The sequence below is a fragment of the Pungitius pungitius genome, chromosome 8 (assembly GCF_949316345.1).
Source record: "Pungitius pungitius chromosome 8, fPunPun2.1, whole genome shotgun sequence".
NCBI classification, from domain to species: Eukaryota; Metazoa; Chordata; class Actinopteri; order Perciformes; family Gasterosteidae; genus Pungitius; species Pungitius pungitius.
Window position 1 is genome coordinate 19,435,216 of NC_084907.1, and position 19,506 is coordinate 19,454,721.

A 19,506-nucleotide genomic window follows, 5' to 3' on the forward strand; every position below is an offset into this window, starting at 1 on the left:
CGCACGAGAGTCCGAGAAGCAAAATGGCGCGAACAGCAGGTTAATCAGTCGTCCAGGTGTGTTATTAATCAGCGGCGAGGCAGTGCGGGTCCACGTGGCTGCGCTTCACATCGGGGAACACTCGAGGTTAAAGTAAGTCTCTAAAAAAATGTTTTTACTGTTCCACTTGTTTCTTTAATTGGCCTTTTCTGCACTTTGTTCTCTGGAATATGAAAGGTATTTCATTAAAACCAGTGCGTTTATGTTTCTTTGATTTTAGCCTCACAATATGGTGGCGTTGCTGGTCGAGCATTCTCTCTCGTCTTTGTGGTTGTAAAATCCTTTTTGGTTTCCCCCTCACACAGTGTCAGTGTTGGAAGTAAATCCTCTAAATGCTCCATATTTTGTATTGGGAAAGAATGAGTAGTTTTTACCCAGCGCCTTGGGTTGGATGTTCAGAGCCCCAATTCTCTTCTAAAAAAAATCCCACATTCAATTGAAAGCGTTTACTGAGGATTAGTCTGTCCAGTAAACTGAGAACTGAATCACATTATGTTTGACTCAAATACTTTTTCATTCACTTTTTTTTGTATATTTCAATGTTCAAAACCAAAACTTTGAAGTTCAGTTTTCTTTTTCAAATGATCAAAACTATTGGCCGGGATTTGGAATTTTGTCTTTTGACAAGGAATCCGTTGTGACTGCTGTTTCCTTCTGAAACGGCAAAATTTCTCATTTTGCCTGGGTAATATTTCTGTCCCCTAGTCATCATATTAATGGCTTATAATTGTTATGGCTTGTGCCCAGAGGGAATCTCAGGCTACTGTAGCTGCTGGTGTGGATCATCTGATATGACTGGGAGGTGTGGACGTGCCGATGACCTAATTGTGACTAAACTCGTGTCACATATTCTGCCCAACCTCTGACAAGAGCATAGTGCAACTTGCCATCAAATTTGATATGTTTAAAAAGTTGGATTATCATTAATGTCACTGCTCTGTTCTCATTATGATCCATAGAGCAAACGTATTATCAACACTTTTGATTTTCTCATGACATACTTTTTTTTTGTCTTTTAAAAGGGTAGATTCAGCACATGGAGGACATTTCCTCTCTTAACCCAACCACTACTTGGCAGTTGGACATTTCTGATACCCCTACAATACACTAGAGCGGAATATGATTTAAGTTTTTTTTATTTTTTAGACATTAAAAAACAAAGATTTGAATGACCTTTGGAAATTGTCCCTAACAGCAATCCTCTAGATTAGTCTAAATTCCATAGACCACACTGTCGGCATATTTTAGGGACAATTTCCTCTGTTCCTTTTTTGGATGCTCTGTTAAATGTAACTATGGCTTTTATAACAAACTGAACTCCAGGGCTTTCCCAGGGGAGGGCCAGAGGCTTAATGGAAAATTACTCAATACAGGTTGCAACAGTCACCAGCACAAAGTTCAGTGACCAAGTTGTGCAAAAATAAAGGCAGTGAGACGAGAGCGCATCAGAGCGGTTTAGAGGATTTGGGAGCCGCACTTCAAGATCGCTGCAAGGATTATATATTCAAACAAGGTCAGGACAATAGCGCCATGTACGTGGAGCTATTTTTGTGGCTTTTTACATTGTTGGGAATTATTGTGTGTAGTTTGCTAAAGAAAGGAGGGGCTCTAGAGATTAGTTCCTTACGGGGGATGTGGACGCCAAATAGACTGTCGTTTATAGCTTGTTTGCCCTAATTATTTTTATTTTTTTCACTTGTAGCTACTATTGGCTCCTTATGGGAGGTCTGTTGGGGATGTTACACGTTCAGAGGGATGATGTGTTGCCTTACTGATAAACGTCCAATTGCTAAACTGATCGCAGGTCAAGGTGCTCTCGGATGGATTACGCTATGAAGTCCCTCAGCCTTCTGACTCCGTCTTCCCTCTCCAAGTAAGCGCAGCGCTTTTAAAATGGGACGGTCGTCAATCACCAGTGAACAGTCCAGGCGGCAGTTGTGCCTTTTTTATGAAGTTCAAGCGCCACCTCTCTTCTCCCAGGTGTGTGTCAGCCAGCGTCTCGGCGAGCGCCTCCATGACCCAGCAGCTGCTGGCGGGTCGAGCTCTTCGGCTGAAGCCTTTCAGGGTCACAAATGCGGACCGCAGCGTGAAGAAGGGCATCATGGCGGACGTGCTGAAGGACCTGATGAACAAGGCGAGGAGGGTCTGTGTGTGTGTGTGAGACGTGTTGAATGTGCTGAGGGGTCATCAGTGAGGCGGTGAAAGTTCACAGGACCAAGACGTACAGTTGCACTGAAACGAATGCTGTATCTTTTGTATGGAGGGTGTTTTCTAAACTGCCCCCTGTGGACGCTCTCACAGGTCAGTGACTCGTTCAGTGTGCCGTGTGTCGGCGCCCTGGTGCTGGACGAAGACGGGACGGGTGTGGACACAGAGGAGTTCTTCCAGACTCTGCCGGACAACACTGTCCTCATGGTCCTGGAGAACGGCCACAGGTGGACCCCGCATCAGGTATGAGGGTGTTTTTACCCTTTTTTCCCCACATCAACCAGTAGGTGGCACCAGGAGCGTCGCACCTGTGTGTGTGGGGGGGGGGAGAGAAATGTGCTGTGGTTCAACACCCGCACTTTTCCCGGTGAGAGGGTTCAACACCCGCACTTTTGTCCGCAGTTTTTGCACAAACGCCTTGCTACAGTCGCTCCTCCGCTCTGTTCGCTCTGTGTCTGCGCCCCCCCCCCCCCCCCTCTCACACGTGACACCGGCTGTCTGTGTGACCGGCTGATGATGATTGGCTGGCTTCTGCCTTAAGTCCCGCCTCTCTTCGTGTAGATTTATCTGTCAGGCAGGAACGTGCTTATGGTTATTTTGAACGAGTGTTTATGCTTTGGAAGTTTTTAAATAAGGTTGATATGTGTTTGGATGATGTTTTGTTGACATCTCTAGTGTTTTTATATTTTGTTTTTTAGACTAACGCTAATTGTTAATTGGGACATTGTTCAGCGGCTAGCTAAATACGTGTCTGAGAACAAAATGAGAAATGATGACATTGTTTGCATAGCCGTTGAAGATCTATGAAAGAAAGGTGTTACATCACTTAAAACACCAGGAAAAAAGCGTTGTGTGGGCGTCTTTTAAAAAAAAGAAGAAATATCTCCCTTATAGTTTTTGTATGCTTCTGTCATTGTGTTCATCGTTTTATTGTTAATAAACAAACCACCTCCATCCCCCACACTTTTGAAGAGCTTGCTACGCCCCTGGGTGGCGCTGTTGATCAGCTCCTCAGTGCGATGTGGAACACATTGAGTACTTGCAGTCAGCGTTTCTTATGCCAGTAATTCTTGGACTGAACGGGTGAATATCTGTTTGTTCAATGAGGCAGCCGCGGGGGTCTGTAGACAAAAGAATAATGCATGGGAATTTAATCCGCAGACATTGTGTATCCTCAACTTGGATAGAGAAGTAATGTTGGTTGTTGTGCAGAGGGTTAGCTTGGGGCCCAACGCCACGCACGCTTTCTTCCTTCATAACCTTTAGGAAAGAATCAAAGGCTGACGTTGAATTTAAATGTTTTTCTCAAAAGCAATTCAGTTCCTTTTAGAAATTGATACATGCAGGGATTTGCCCCCCCCCCCCCCTACACGTTACCTCTGGGGACCTCGCATTGACTTTGCTTCATTATCACCTTGCTTTCCAATCATTGCTGGCAGGAGCTGTTCAGTCTGTAACATCAGCGTGATATCATTTGCTCTAGTTTGCTGGACGCAATCGCACCATCAAGGTGTGTGTGTGTGTGTGTGTGTGTGTGTGTCCCGCGTTGACCCAACTTTTGTTTCCTGTCCTGCCAACTCACAGAATCGCCTCTCCAGAGATCACCTCAGCGAGCGTAGATCACAGCACCGGATAGATGTGGCCAAGCTGACGTTGGACCTCTACAAAACCAATCCCAAGGACTTCATTGGCTGCCTGAACATGAAAGCAACCTTGTATGGTGCTTATTCTGTGTCCTATGACCTGCGCTGTTATGCTGCCAAAAATATGCTCAAGTGAGTGTCTGTCAAGCATCTTTACGCTTTGTTGTTGCAGGGGTCTAATGTTTGTATCTTCATGGCAAATTATTTATTTCAATAGCAATGAATTGATCCAGTCAGTGAAAATACATCTGCTTTAAGGAGTTTCTAATTCGTACAATACCACATGGAACATAACCTTTGCATTGCTCTTACCCACCAACCAGTCCACTTCTTCTTTTGGGTGGTTCCGAACACCAACACGAGTTGTAGTATAATGTGCACAAATTCACATTAGTAAATTTCAATTTTGTATATGGCGCTAGTGTGTGGGCGGCTGAGTTGAAATCACGGATTGCAGAAGAACAAAGGCTAGATTTTACCGAGATTAAATTCATGTTGCGTCATCACTGCAGCGATCAGCTGGTTCTTAGTGTTGGCACGGAGCTTCAGTCAGACGATTACATTTTGCAGAATGTCTATAAAGGCTCTTTTGTGCTCACAGTGATTAGAAGAGGGTTGGTTTCTGAGACTTTCATTTTTTACATCTGTAGTTTTCTCAGCTTGTGTAGTTTGATTCAAAATATATATCTGAAGTTACTCCAATGCCGTTTTTTTTTTTTAGTTTTCTCTGTATGACTATCTCTTCTTTCTCTCTGTGCTGTGTTTCCAGGGAAGCTCTACGATGGACCATCTTCTCTATGCAGGCCACGGGCCACATCCTGCTGGGATCGTCCTGCTACATCGAGCAGCTGCTGGAGGATGAGGACCAAGTAGAGAAGAGCCTGGCGCTGCCCCAGGAAGGCAGGATCAGGCAGCTGCAGAGCATGCTGCTGGGAAAGATAACCTACTGAATGCGGATTAGAGCCGACGAGGGAGGAACTTTAGTCCACTCTCGGTTTTAGGGGCACATTGAAGAGGATCACAGACGAAACCGCTGATCTCTACATGTTTGTGTTTCCTGTGCAGTTTGCAGACATTTCCGCAGCCTGCCTGTCGCTTTCTTGTTCTGTTACATTTTTTTTTTTGCCTGTGTAAAAGTTAATACCACAAGTTATTCTCCAAAGAGTACTTTTACTCACTACTGTTTTTTTTTTTTTTCCTATGGAGATGAATCAATAAAACTAACACTTCTTTTTATTTCCCCTGTTCCTCAAAGTCTGTTTAAGTCTACATGCAGTACTACAATTGCAGTGTGAGCCCATTAAGCTGGCTTTGGTTACTGGTCAAAGTCTGTGTAATTGGCAACAGGTCCAGCTGCCTCTCCCACGCCTTCCCTAATTGTCCCTTGGCCTGCACAGTATTGTCAGCTGCAGCCTGCCCCTGCCTCAGAAAATCAGAGGAAGAGAAGAAGTAAGAGCAGCTGCAGAGAGGCCATGAGCAAACAATTATGGTGAACGAGAAGAGAGATGATGATTTCAGCTGGTGGCACTTTTACCATTTTGTCATAAAGGTTGCAGCAAAAAGCTGATGAAATACCAAACTGGTCTGACACAACCAGAAAAAGGGAGATCTGAGGTTCATATGAGTGGGTCAAGAGTTGGAGACTAACAGTGGCTCATTCTGTCTCTTCTGCCTTTCCTTTTTTTTTTGGAGGGGGGGTTCAGATTTATAGAAAATGAAATGGTCCACACGAAAGCCATACATACCCCATATACTATAGAGTTATTGCTTGGGATTGTTTTGAGGGATTTACATGTAATGAGACCATAAGATACTCAAAACCTTTTCCAACAGTATTTCATGGTGTTCTTTCATCAAATGAAATTGCATCTCATCAATGCATGAGCAGGAGTCTCATGCAATGCCAACATGAAAGTGATTGTGAAAGCTGATCGAGTGCCATTGAGCTGAATCGAGTCATGGTGGCGCATGAATGCCGACGGTCTCTTGTGCTTTAATCTGCTTTGTGTTTCACAATATTTCGGATGGAACTGTTGAAGTACATTGAATGGTAGTTATACAATTGGCTCCGCGTGGATTTGTCTCTACAGCATCTGCTTGGTTTAACAGCTTTGGCAAATGGTTCGGAGTTTCTTCTTCTCTTGAGATGCGCCAACTAAAAATACCCAAAACCACCATGCTGTCTTAATTGACCCTCAGGTTTGTGGTCGTTCCATGGGGGACCTTTGAGTCCACTTGTGAACAAGAAACGTCACATTACCAAATGAATCACGATCCTGTTGTCACTCGAAAGCAATTGAGGTGAAAAGTTAAGCACCATGTCCTCTAATCATGAAGTCTGTTACCGCCTCAAGGTGATCTTGACGCGCTACAAAACCACCACAGCTGCTCCTAAACATGCTTAGATGAGTTTTAATATGCCCGTGAGACTGGGTTTATTGCTCAATTCTGTGTCAGGTTCACGACTAGTGGAGTTCAGCCCCAACGATCCCTGCCTCACGTGACGTCCTTTGATGCAATTTGTCTTTGTTCAGCTCCCCATTAAGCCACAATAATACTTATGTAAGTATTTACTAAACTACTATTTAATAACGTGACCATTAGATTTAAACCTCGGACGTTTCTAACGGCATCAAAGTAAAGACAAATTCGGTGTTTTAAAACCTTCGATCTGAATGTCCTCGATAGCCCGCGCCTCGTCTTCCTCCTCCTCCTCCTCCTCCTCCTCTTCCTCCCTCCTCCACCGCTGAACTCATCCTGGCAGCAGCGTCCTCACGGCAGTCCGTCCTTCTGTCCCACTGAGCTGTCTCGTTGTCAGTGGCCCCTGGTGGAGCTGTTGCTGCTGGTGTGTGTGTGTGTGTGTGTGTGCGCGCGCTCCGCAGAGAGGCAGTCCGCTACCGGCTCCACGGGAGATAAGGGACGCTTCCCACCGACACGCGTGATGCGGACATGACTGGCCGAGCGCACGGCTCCAACCCGAAGAGGTAAGAGTGCAGGTTTTTCCTCAGTAATTCAAATGTTGGTTATTGACTCGTCTATATTTGTTTGTTGCAGCCATTTATCCAATGGAGACAGTGTAGTGTTAACAATGCGCTGCGGCTTTGCATGCAGTTGGCCCCGATGTATCCAGTTCCCAAAGGAAATGCAATCTATTGATTACTTTGACAGGAACGTGCGCCGACTATTTTTCCCGTTTAAGAGCTCATTCTGAACTTGCATTCTTCTAAAAAAAACTTTTACGCAGCGTGTTTTATTCCATCACCGTCCGTGTGGATGATAAACAAAAATATTTCCACGGTGGAACCACTACCACATTGCATATTATGTAAAACTCTGTTTATCTGACGAGGAGCTGTTGCATGCACTGCACAGCGCACAGTGTGCTATTTGGCACGAAGCGCTCCGCCAAATATCGATTTAGCAGAGGGATCCGTGTTTTATTCGAGCCCACGGGCTGGATGTGGGAGTAGATGCTCCCCGAGTGCGGTGCGCTGGAAACATGTCCCGCATGCACTGCGCACATCAAGGCGTGCTTCCGTTTGGATGCTGAGTGTTTTTGGGGGGTTTCGTGCCAACGGCCTTGGGGCCAAACCTGCTTCAAAATGTCTTTGACAACGTGCCTTGTAACTTTCACGATCTATTCTCGTTACCCGTCACCATCCGTTATTTGTTAGCTATCAATGCAATAGAAATGACACAAAAAAAAGGTAACTGGAGTTTAGGGATGAATTCAAAGTGAGATTGATGGGCATGGTTGAAGCGGCCATTAGTCCCTTCAACTATTCGCTTTCTTTAAAGTTGCTTATCTGAAATAGTTTAAGGTACCCGCTCTGAGGATTTTGTTTCTTCCACGTATGCCTTGATTCATTTCCCCCCAATCAACAAATCGCCGTGATTTCATTTCTAATGGACTCTTTTGCTTGAGCACTAAGGCCGTTCGGTGAAGCCTTCAGGGTCAGAAAGGCCATGCATTCCTTTTGACCGATGGGACAATAACGCTGCCCAGCGTTTCAAAAACCGCATTCTGCCGTCAAATAATCAAATAACTTAAGATTTACACTCTCGTACGAGGCACACGTTGTCCCGTGGGTTCATCTGAAGCAACAGTGCTCTATGTCAAAGAATGACTGAAAAAAAGGCGTCTGTGCAGTGCAGGACGAATAAAGACGGTAAAAAGTGAAACTACATCTGGTAGGACACAGCAGGCGAGATGGAGAAGGAGAAACGGGCCGTGCTGGTTGCAACAGTGTGGAGGGGGAAGAAGGCAAGATGAAAGCTGCGAGCTGTCTCCGCCGCGCCGTCCGCTGTGCGCGGCTTTGATAGTGAACATGAAGGAAGGGACACCAGACACTGCTGTGCACATGACGACAGGGAGCATGCAGTACATCACCATCCTCTCTCCGGCTCGCGCACACATCATTACATTTTCTTGACTCTTTTTTTTTTTTTTTTTTTTGCAGTTGTGTAACCTCGTCGTTTTCACACCAGGTGGTCAGCTGGAACACTGTTATTTTTCTATTATCTCTATTTCTTCTGTCCCCCACATTTTTCTTCTCTCTGCTTTCTTCTCCAGCTTATGGCTTCTCAATGGTTGTCCAGGTCCATATTTCCGCTCGGCAATAAATAATGCAGGTAAAAGGACAACACAAATGTCCTCAGTGAGAGTCTGGAGGCTTTGCTTAGACCTGAATTACCCGTCAAATAGAGAATACGTCTGGATAAATAATTTGTAGTGTATTTTGACTGAAATCTCCCAGATGTCTCCTTGTGGGGTCTCTCAAATAGATGTATACATTAAAGACGAGTCTCCTGCGAAAGAAGCTGAGCTTCTGCTTGATTTTAGTCTCCCTTATATTTCTCCATTATTCATTCCCTCCCGCTGGCCCTTTCTAGTTGCTCCTCATCTCTTAAACAACAGCCACAATTAAGGGCAGGTAAACATCTGGACAGAGGGGGAGGCGGAGTCCTGACCCTGCCTGCGCCCTTTCCAACAAATCCGTGATGATGGATCGTTTATGTTGACGACGGCAATGTTGTGTCATCCAATTGCTGACTTATTTTTTCATCAAACTAAGTTTTTTAATATTTTGAAGAATCAAGTCAAACAGAAACTTGAATTTTTGTCACCTCTGACACTTTTGTTGAAAACATCTTAACTAGACTGAACTAGTGCAATTACTTTCGCGGGAGGACATGACGTCTCTTGGACACAGTTGTGGAGACGGCGTCTGGGATCCAAACCTTCTCCCATTGGAACGTCCTTCTGTCCCACCCTTTGAGGAGGTCTGTTGACTCACTTTTTCTAAGGCACTGGGAAGCACAGCACATGGTCGCAGTGGATATGGGTTTATCGCGAATCCAAACTGAAGCAATCGCTAAAGAGGTGAGTTAGATTCGAGAGGAGCATCGTTGTTGCGCTTCATGCATAATGAAGCGTCGGGTCGGTTCGCGCAGGGCACGGAGTGCGCTTCCCAGCTGTAACCAGATGACAGGCCAGCTGCTTGAGTCATGCTTCCAATTGGCCACACGCCAATCACATTCCACCCTCCGATCAAGGAGGTTCGTTTGAATGTTTCCTTCCTTACTGACGCTTTGGCTTTTACGGCTTTACCACCGGTTTTAGCTCGTTCTTCAAAGCAAATCTTAGAAATGGCAGTTTATTCCTGAATTGATTCCCAATCACTGATGCTTCCTAACTTGACATATCAATATCTCAGAAGTTGGCTTTATTTGTCGTCAGCCGCAGTAGGGGCAGGAATTCATTATGTGCAAGCCTGTTTCCCCGTTTTAAGTCCACAACCATACATTAAATGGATCTATTCGTAGTGCATAACTATGCATTTTAATTGAGAATTTTCTCTGCACTTTACAAGATGCTGTAATCTTTAAAACGGGGACCATAATGTCACTGTAGTATCCTTCCTCGTATTTGAAAGTTGGAGTAATGCCCCAAATAACTGTTGTGTTAAAGGGCAGACAAGCAGCTAAGTCCGATTCAGTGGGGAAATCTGTGTTCAATTTGGAATTTGATAAACAATTTCATCTGCTGGCAGAGAAGGAAAATAAGAAAATAATCCCTCACATTTACGACGCTCTAAAACACTCCAGCGCTGCTCCAGATGAGACTTTTGCCCTCTATGTATTCATTTATTGCTACAAGACCACTCAGACTCAGCAGGTGAACTGTTGTTCAACTGTGTGTGTGTGTGTGCGCACACAGTGCACAAATACAGTCCTTTTTAGGTGTGTTTTTCTCCCAGTCCCACTGTGTTGCGGATGAGCAGCGGCCTGCCGGTGCTCCGCTCTAACTTGACCTTTTCGTATCCGTCGTCACGTGGTGACTGGGGAGAATGCTCAAATAAAAGCTCTGCGTCTCAATAGGGGGGGACTTTTTGCACTTGTGTACGCGCGCGCACGCGCGCACACACACACACACACACACACACACACACACACACACACACGCTAGTGGGTGTTTGTTGCGTAGTGGGAGTGTACAGTATATGTTCCTCCTGTTAACTCCGGCCTCTCTGCTTTCTTGTTTCTCACCCCCCTCACACTGCACACTCTCACACTCGAATGCCGTGCTTTCCATTCTTGTGTATGCTTTGTCTGAGTATTATCTTGTAAAAAAAAAATCAACATTCTTTTAAAAATGTTTCTATCCTGCCGCCGCAGTGTTGCACAGTGCATGGAATCGTACACGACAGAACTCTTGCAGCTCGCCTTGTTCAAGTTGACGTTGTGATTCGATTTTTCAGGCACTTTGCTGCATAAATTTGCATTTCAATGAAGTGAAACTGATTTACTTCCAACCGCTGTGTACATGTGATGATATCGCGCTTGTGAAAAGAGAAGAAATATGTGGGTATGGTTTATTGATTAACATATAGAAAGCTTAACAATGTGACTTGAGCAAATATTAGAATGCCAATAGCATAAACTGTTTTTACTTTGCGCGTGAATTTGTGAGCAAGTGTTAATGAGAATGAACACAAAGAGGCCTCAGAGTTCCTTTTTAGTAAAACTCAATTGTGATATCCCATTGTACTCGGAAACAAAGACTTTTTAATACAACATTGAGTTAGACAACCTGTTACATCAGCTTGTCTGCCATGAATAGCAAGGTGATCTTCACTGCCGTTCAATCTCTGTGTTCTGCTGCTCCTGGGAATTGCTGATGTGACTAGCTGTTCAATTATACATGCTATACTGTCTCTTACACACACACTCACATAGAGTCAGGCTTCCTACACAGAAGAGGAACGCAATGTAGCCTCACTTGGATTTGTGTATTAAATGGTAGCCTCGGATGTGCTGCACCAGTTTGTGATTAATATGATATATTATCAGATCAGTCTCTGGTTTTTTTCATTTGTCATAAAGTGTCGTAATTTGCATTTTGGTTTCACATTTCCTAATATTTCTTTCTTCGATCCAGAGCAAACCAGCTTTAAATTGTTTCATTCACAACATTGACTGTTTTGGAGGAAAATAGAATTTATAAATTAGATGCAAAATTGGTGATCCTGTTGCTTTCGGAGTGAGTTCGAAGTGTTTTATGTTCAACCTGACTATATTCAACAGTGATGGCATTAAAAGCAAATCACAAAGCAACAAAAGGAGCATCCATGAGCAGGTTGCATACAAAACAACATATTAAACCTCGTAAGTCTTTACATATAAATAGAACTGAAATGAGATCAAACCACACAATCAACCTCAGGATAAGGGATTATCAGACGCAACATTAAATGCTTCGCAGACTAAATTGGATATGTTTGCGTATTTCATTTTTCTGCATTTTCCATAGAAAATATCAGATCATTGTAGCCAGATTAAGATTAACATAAGTTTATTATTGAAAAAATGCGTCACAGAACTCATACAAATCACTAAAATCAGGAGTTCTTGGTTCTCAACATTTAGTTTACATAGAAATGTGCCATTGCTTTCACATGTGACATCTTTTCGTGCTCACAGCGTCGCTGAGACAAGGCGACCGCAGATTAAAAGCAAGTTCCTCGATGTGATCTTATTATCTGTTCTCGGTATGTGAGGATTTAAGTGGGTTTGTTGCACTCTGCAAAGCCAGATGATGGTCTCACACACACACACACACACACACAGTCACAGTCACCTGGGCAACTCCCTGCTGAGCGTCATCCACTTGCAGGCGACTTAATTAGGAAGCCATCTTAAGACCTGCGTCTGCCTGCCCCTGGTTTACTTCGGTTTGCAGCCGGGGTGGGTTCGCTTTCTGGAGCGGCTGATGGATTTAAAAAATGGTATGAAACGGCACCGCGCTCTCCAGGGTGGGGACACGAGTCACGCTGGCTTCAAAGCAGGGTCAACGTTGATTGATTTTTCACACTTTTGGCCTCAAATGAATTCCATGTGCAACTCGACCTTTTAGTTCACATTGCAATATTGAAGTGTAGTAAAAACCCCTCCACGAGCAGCTAAACCATCGAACCCTCTGTTACAGGAAAAACTTTCCCCCCTTTCCCTGTGCTAACCCATCCAACCTTGGAAGTCATTATGCTTTTCACTCGTGCAGTCATGAGTGGAGTCTTTTGGGACAGAAGAAGCCTGTTGGTTACCGCAGGCAACCGGGAAACGGGCACCGTGGGACGTCTTGTTTACCGCTGCTGCTGGCTTGCCCTTCTTTTCTTTCTAGCGGGCACTTCCGATGTCCTACATCCAGGTGATCAAGAATCGACTACTTTCCCAAATCCCCCCCCCCCACTCCCCTCCCCCCCTCCCTCTTAAATCAAACAGGCTGCTCACGAACGGAGCAGCTGGATCGTGGGTCAAGCAGAGCGGCTCTCATGCACACACTCGCTTCTCCTCACACCACGAAACGGTGTCTGCCAACTGCTTCCTCTCCAGCTTAAACTGTAATTTGCTGATGGTATTGTGCTGTGGTGATCCAAGGGGGACTTCCATTTCCCTCCCCAACTCTGCTGTGTGCGATGCCCGGGGGGGAACAGGAACCCGTTTGAGTAAACGACAGGCAGACCGAGCGCCAGTGACCTTGTTTTTGTCTCCCTTATCTCTTGTAACGTCCTCTGTTTTCACGTTCATGAACTCTTCCATCTCCACCGTTTCTCTGCCGCTAGCATACGTCGTCACCAAATAGCTTGGTGTCACACACTTCAACGCGATTACACCTGCGCCCTCGTTAATCGAGGCTCTTGTAGTGTAGTTGCCGTGGCAACAGAAACTGGAAGAAAACGAGTCCATTGTTCAACAAAGTATCTTGTTTCCAGCAGTCTAAAGTTCATCTGTCGTGTCTGTTTCCTGGGCTTTGGACTTTTAGGGTTGTCAGCAAATTTAAGTTTTGTTTAAAGATTTGTTTTTGTGGTAAAAGACAGCTGTGATTGGATTCATTCAAGTGAATTTCCCGCAGGTGCAATCAGTGGCCTTTTACTAATCAACTGGGTTCTTCAGGATGGGAATTATGAGATTGAACCTGCAGCTGCTTTGTATTTATTTTTACGCATCACACAAATGTCCACATGTTTACTGAAACTATCCTACCTTGATCATACGTTCTAATGGCACTACGGCAGCGAAGCTCTGTCAAAACACGCAGACATCCAGGTACCTTAATGGCTCAAATGGTGAAAGAACGTTTTAAAAGTTGTGAAGAGTTTGTGACAATTCAGCTCAGACAAATCAGACCCTATCAGTGAGATGTGTGCGAGTAGCTTTCTCGCAAATAGTAGACAACTTTTTTCTTTGCACTTGTAGTTTGCAACATTGTAAAATAGATTTTAGGGGGGATTTACAAATTGTTCATTGTAGAATCCAGCCAAAGCGAATAGAATAAAATAAATGATGTCTGCTACAGCTAGTACACCAGGTGTCATAACAAGTTTTTGCAAGTAAGTTGCTGACTGTATTTTTTACTGATCTACTGAGAGTGCAATTTATTGATGTTTTTAGTCCACGTTCGTGATGGCCTGTTGTCGTGGTTCTGTGTGCGGAGGTCTCCTGCTCCGGCTGAGACAAAACGGAGACCCGGGATACTGAAAGGAGACAGAATTCACCTGTTCAATCGGCACACGCTGAAGATGATATAAGATGAAAACGATATAATACACATTTTGTCATGGGTAGATAGCATGTCAGACATCTCGACATGTTGTCTAAGAGCATGATACGGTGTTTTGATTTTCTCCTCCCGAGTCCATTTCTCATCTGTATGAATTGTGTTCCTGTCTCCCCAGCACTGTCACCAAGCTGTTGTTCATCTCTTCATCATGGAGGCTCAGCCCGGTGCATCGTGGAAGCTCATCAGCGGCGTGACAAATACAATATGTGAGGGCTGAGAGGTGGTCATGGAGACTGACAGCTACACCTCAGGCCCGGCCCCCACCGACGGCCCGGAGGGAATGGGCCTCCTTCAGGAGCAGGGAGGCGGCGGCTTGCCCGGCGGCCTGGACTCCTGGTACACGCCGTACTCTCTGGGTTTCCAGGTGTCGCTCACCTCCCTCCTCATGCTGGAGCTGGTGTTGGGTTTTAGCAGCAACCTGACTGTGCTGGTGCTCTACTGGTCTCAATCCAACTTAGTGGACTCTGTGAGCAACATGGTGACGGTGAATCTGCACGTGCTGGATGTGGCGGTGTGCGTGCTGTGTCTGCCCCTCACGCTGGTGGTTGTGCTGCTGCCTCCAGGACCAAACATGGCCCTGCTCTGCTGCTTCCACGAGGCCGGGGTCACATTCGCCAGCATAGCCACAGCCATCAACATCCTGGTCATCAGCTTGGACCGATACGACATCTCGGTGAGGCCGGCCAACCGGCTGCTGACGACGCGCAGAGCGACGCTGCTCCTGGCCGCCGTTTGGATCGCCTCGGTAGCTGTGTTTTTCATCCCGTTCCTGGAGGCGCAGTGGTCCAGCGGCGGAGGGGCAGAGGAGAGCGGGGAGGTGGCGCCCTCGTCGCTGTCCGCGCGCGGCGTCCGCGCGGCACCGGGGTGGCGTAACCAGACGCTGCTGTGTGTCGGCGGGCAGGGCTACCACACGGGCCTGGCCATGTACTACCATCTTGTTCTGCAGGTGCCCATCTTTTTCACCACAGTGGCAGTCATGCTCTTCACCTACTCCAGAATACTCAGGGCTTTGAACATCCGCATTGGCGCCCACATGAAAAAAGGCCAAAGGTCCAGGGGCCCTTCCGGCAAGGGACAGGAGGGGCCCCACGGCGGAAAGCAAAAGAAGAAGGCGGGGCTCGGAATGAACGAAGGTGGGCAGGTGGGGCCGGAGCGGTGCACCGCAGATTGTGCCAAAAAGCTCTGCCACCCTCCCCTTATTGCTTCCCCTACTCCCACGGCCACCTCCCCCCCCGCCCTGTCTTCCGCCCCACTCGTCACCTCCGACGCCGGCGCTGCTACCGCCGTGCCCGCCGCTATGGGCGTGCAGGCCTCCGTGTCCGCCATCATCGCCCTCAGGAGGGCAGTGCGGCGGCACAGGGATCGGCGGGAGCGCCAGAGGCGGGTCTTCAGGATGTCTCTCATCATCATCACCACGTTTCTGGGCTGTTGGGCTCCCCTCTCGGTGACCAACATACTCATCCTCGGCATAGGCCCCAGTGACGCCCTGGTCAGCCTACGCCTCTGGTTCTTGGCCCTGTCGTACGGCACCACCGTCTCCCACCCTCTGCTCTACGCCTTCACCCGACAGAAGCTGCGGCGGGCCCTCCGCACCAAGGTCAAGAAGAGGGTGGTGTCGCTGCTCCAAGTGGACCCTTCACCGGGGGGCACGGTCATACACAACTCCTGGGTGGAGAACCGTAAAACCAGCCGGCAAGTGCGGCTGGAAGCAAGCGAAGGTACCGACCGCTGCCTGGCGGAGGTCATTTGAGACTGAAACACATGGGCCCGGCTAGTTATTACTAGTAATTAAAAACGGAGTAGAAGTTGTGTTCTATTAGGAAATTCACTGGCGCGTGAAGCCAGTGCCAGAAATAAACACATCTACACCTTTGGGAGATGTCTTAATGAAAGCACCAAGCTGGAGACTCAGCAGCAGCAGCAGCAGCAGGGAGAGCAGGAAGCTGTCGACATACAGCCACTATGGATGGATGTAAAATGTGTACAAAATGTGTATCACTTTCAGCCAGTCGAATCTGTTTACACATGTATGAAAGAGCCTTTCCATGCTTACGTAACTGCTCCAAAGAATGTGTTTTAACCAGCAGATGATGTGGACTGCCACCTACTCCAATGCTCCAAGGCAGCTTTTAAAAACAAAGAATTGATAATCTTTGATAAAGTAAAACCTCCAAAAACCTCTTTTGAATGTATTTGATATTGTCGCTGAAATGGTCCCTTCTGAACTGAAATGGGGAACATGGTAGATATGTATACGCAAGATGCAGTAATGATGTGAGGGTAAGGTGTATAAGTAGTTATTAAGCAGTTATAAAGCAGTCAATGTTAGTGTTTACAACAAACCTCGCAAAGCTCTTTTCCTCCAGAATTTGTATCAAATGGTATAATGTCTTGTTGATGTTTTGGATATCCTGATTGGAGAAGGTAGTTGCATTGACTGAAGCCATCGTTTGACCCTTAAGGAGAAAGCACAAAATAAGATGAAGATATTGATTACTACTGTTACCTAACTCTCTGCCAGAAATGTATGAGTCTTTCTCCTAAAATGTCTTGCGAAACCTTTAAATAGATTTATTTCTGACTATTTATTGTGTATGTTGAATGTTTCCTATAGGTCAGCAGGTTGTGTTGAATTAGCTAGTCAATATAATGCAGTCTCATCACCAAAATTGACTCTTAAAATAATCAGTTGATTGATAATCAGTCTCTCTGAAACATTCTCAACCGAAACAGAATAGTTATAGCTTTAATCAATATAGGTTACATTGTCGGTCTGTTATGGATTGTATAATGTGGAACTGCCTCCTTTTTGGGGGTTTGGCATGCTAAAAGCATGCATTTTTCTTTTGAAATAACATTCATGTACATGTTGTAAATACTAACCCGATTAAAACGTATTTCATGAGAAATCTACAATTTCTACTAAGTCTGTATGTGGTTTTAGATTTAGAGGAGTGTTTCATTTGCAGCTGGCTAGTCCAAACATGTGATCCCAAGGGTCAACTCAACCTTTAGTGTTGCAGCAACACCAGAGAGTCACTGTCACTGCAGCGAGCACTGACACACTTTGGGCTCTTCATAATGGCTTGTGTTTCCTGTTGACTTTGTTCTACCTGATTGGGTGTTCACAGCTCCGATGACGTGCTCACAGTGAGGCCTCGTGATTCTTCTTGCACACGCTATGCATTCTTGAATGTAAACCCATGAAACAGATATATATATATTGTACGTACACCAAGAATATGAATCTTTATAGGTTTTCTTCATGGTAATGTTATGATGTGACCAAATTAATAAACATGAAATACTGAGTGCTGGATTTTCTGCTTTTGTCCGGTGCTCGTATCTGGTACGAGTATGTAGAATGTCAAAGAAATTGGCTACTAAAAAAAATAAAAACATGTCCTCGGGGCTGTTTCTTCCTTTACAACATGCTAGGATGAGCATGAGCACAATGTACACCACTGTCCATATAGCTTACATGATTATTCCCATGTTAAGGGGCACACATGGCGAGACGCTGTTGAGCCAGAGAACACCAAGTCCTCTCGACACACTTGAATTCCTGAATATACATATACTTGTGTTTAAAATGCATCGCTGTTCTCTGTGGTATGTGTTGGGCATGGACGGCACGTTGCACATGGAACATAGTGCATTTATAACAGTATACCAGTAAGCAGCCAATAATGAAGTGAGTAGGTGGTGCAATTTTTTTAATGTGTTAATTTTAGAATTGTCTTGTTACTGTTGGCATGGTGAAATCAAACTCCACTGTCTAACCGCTAATCCTACTCTCCGATGAGAAGCCTTCCTTCACTGTGGGTGCAGAACGGGTGCCCTCAGTGGGCAACGATCACCTCCAGTACCTGCCAGTGTTCCCCCCCCCCCAATGAGCTTTTCTGTACGCGTTTAGTTGAAACGCTACCAGCATGCTGTTTGAAAACTTAGTGTGGGCTTTGTATTGCGTGGGAGGAAGGTGAAAGAGACCTCTGCGGTATGGGAAAAAGAAGGTCATTCATGTGGGATGAAGCCTGCAGGGCAAACTAACTCAGCAGCACATGAACCATCAGGCTGCTGCTGATTTTAAATATTTGGTTGAAGTGAAATAATGTATTATGCTGAATGCACTACAAGTAAAGGTTGACCTCTTGTGGTTATTATCCAACATTAGATATTTTCCCTGTGCAAGCGGACGTTTGACATCGCTGTCTGAAACATTTTGTTTCCATGCACCACAAGACATTGCGTCACATGCCTTTATGGCTCCTTGACTTTTGCTTAAATTAACATTTAATGCTAAAAGAGATATTTCGACTTTAAAAAGTTCTGTGTACAGAATTTGCTGTAATAGCTCAGTTTGGAGAGTGTCAGAATGAAGAATGGAAGGTAACTGGTTCAATCCTGGGTTTTGGCACCGGCTTGTTTGAGGTTTTGAATTGAAAGAGAATTCTGAAAAGCCTGAAATCTTAAATGGTATTAATTAAGCAATAAGACACAAAAGGCTGTACTTTATCGTCCAATAATGTAGCAGTTCGACGGTGTTGTAGGTCTTTTTAACATACCAGAGTAGGGATTGAACAGGGAATCATAGAACGATAACAGAATATTAGGTTCTATGGCCACGTGTGTCTTATTTTGAAGGCATTAGCAAGAAATCAATGAATTCTGAATACTTTTAAGAATTACATAACATGTCTAATAAGGACATTTAAATAAACCTATGGACTATGTTTGCATTATTTGCATAATTCGCTAGTGCATATGCTGATTTTACAACAACTGAATGATGAAGGGTACATTTAGTAAGCCGAGTTTGGAACTTTACGATGTAAATATCCTAACTTGTTGACGGCGAGAGGTCAACATTGGTGCAGTGTTACAAAATTTAGTGTAACCGTAAATATTTTATCGACGTAGGATGGAAAATACTTCAGATGTTTGTTAATTCTGATGCAGAAAAACCAAACGTGCGGTAAAATGATTAATTCGGTGAACAATATCAAAGAACTATTTGCCGTCTCGTAGTTCGGCGCATGAATTACAACAAACGAAGAACGACAACTCTCATCCGCCGAAATAGCTCAGTTGGGAGAGCGTTAGACTGAAGATCTAAAGGTCCCTGGTTCGATCCCGGGTTTCGGCAGTGACGGACGAAATTTTTTTTTTTTACATCAAAGAACAATCTGAAAGGAAGAAATTGTAAAACGGAAGTAAAGATTAACTAAGATCACATTATACAGAAAGTAAAATAAATCGAGCACAGCTCACCACGTGCAACTGGTGGACATGTCGTGTGTGGATCAGGGTCACATGACGACACAGACAGACACCCGATGGACGGTAGGTTTTTTTTTAATGCTGAATCACCATTTCCGACGTCGAGTGATTTTTCCATTCAGACGAAACTGCAGGTTGCACAGGTTTGATTTTCGTCAAACATTTAAAAATAACTTTTTGAATTGGGCGAAGAACATTTTACGGCCAGCAGGTGGC

The 19,506-nt window shown here is 45.1% G+C and overlaps 2 protein-coding genes and 1 non-coding gene across 5 annotated transcripts; all 3 read left to right on the forward strand.

Moving 5' to 3' along the window:
* Window positions 1–5,105, forward strand: cidec (cell death inducing DFFA like effector c). Of its 3 annotated transcripts, none has more exons than XM_037448362.2 (7): window positions 1–132; window positions 1,413–1,571; window positions 1,844–1,912; window positions 2,020–2,182; window positions 2,341–2,490; window positions 3,832–4,022; window positions 4,660–5,105. In XM_037448362.2, coding segments are annotated over exons 2-7 (756 nt in total). In that variant the 5' UTR covers window positions 1–132; window positions 1,413–1,569; the 3' UTR covers window positions 4,841–5,105. The 3 variants fall into 3 exon arrangements, with proteins under 3 accessions (XP_037304259.2, XP_037304260.1, XP_037304261.1); XM_037448363.2 differs by having other exon boundaries at window positions 2–132; window positions 1,413–1,552; window positions 4,660–5,104; XM_037448364.2 differs by lacking the exon at window positions 1,413–1,571 and having other exon boundaries at window positions 56–132.
* A 1,539-nt stretch (window positions 5,106–6,644) lies between these two features.
* LOC119194253 (G-protein coupled receptor 22-like) lies at window positions 6,645–17,321 on the forward strand. The gene is made up of 2 exons (XM_037448450.2): window positions 6,645–6,874; window positions 14,126–17,321. Exon 2 carries the CDS (start codon window positions 14,237–14,239, stop codon window positions 15,758–15,760), a length of 1,524 nt encoding a protein of 507 aa, XP_037304347.2. The 5' UTR covers window positions 6,645–6,874; window positions 14,126–14,236; the 3' UTR covers window positions 15,761–17,321.
* Window positions 17,322–19,083: 1,762 nt separating this feature from the next.
* Window positions 19,084–19,156, forward strand: trnaf-gaa (transfer RNA phenylalanine (anticodon GAA)). Its single transcript has one exon. It is a non-coding gene; the product is annotated as a tRNA-Phe (tRNA).
* Window positions 19,157–19,506: the final 350 nt, after the last annotated feature.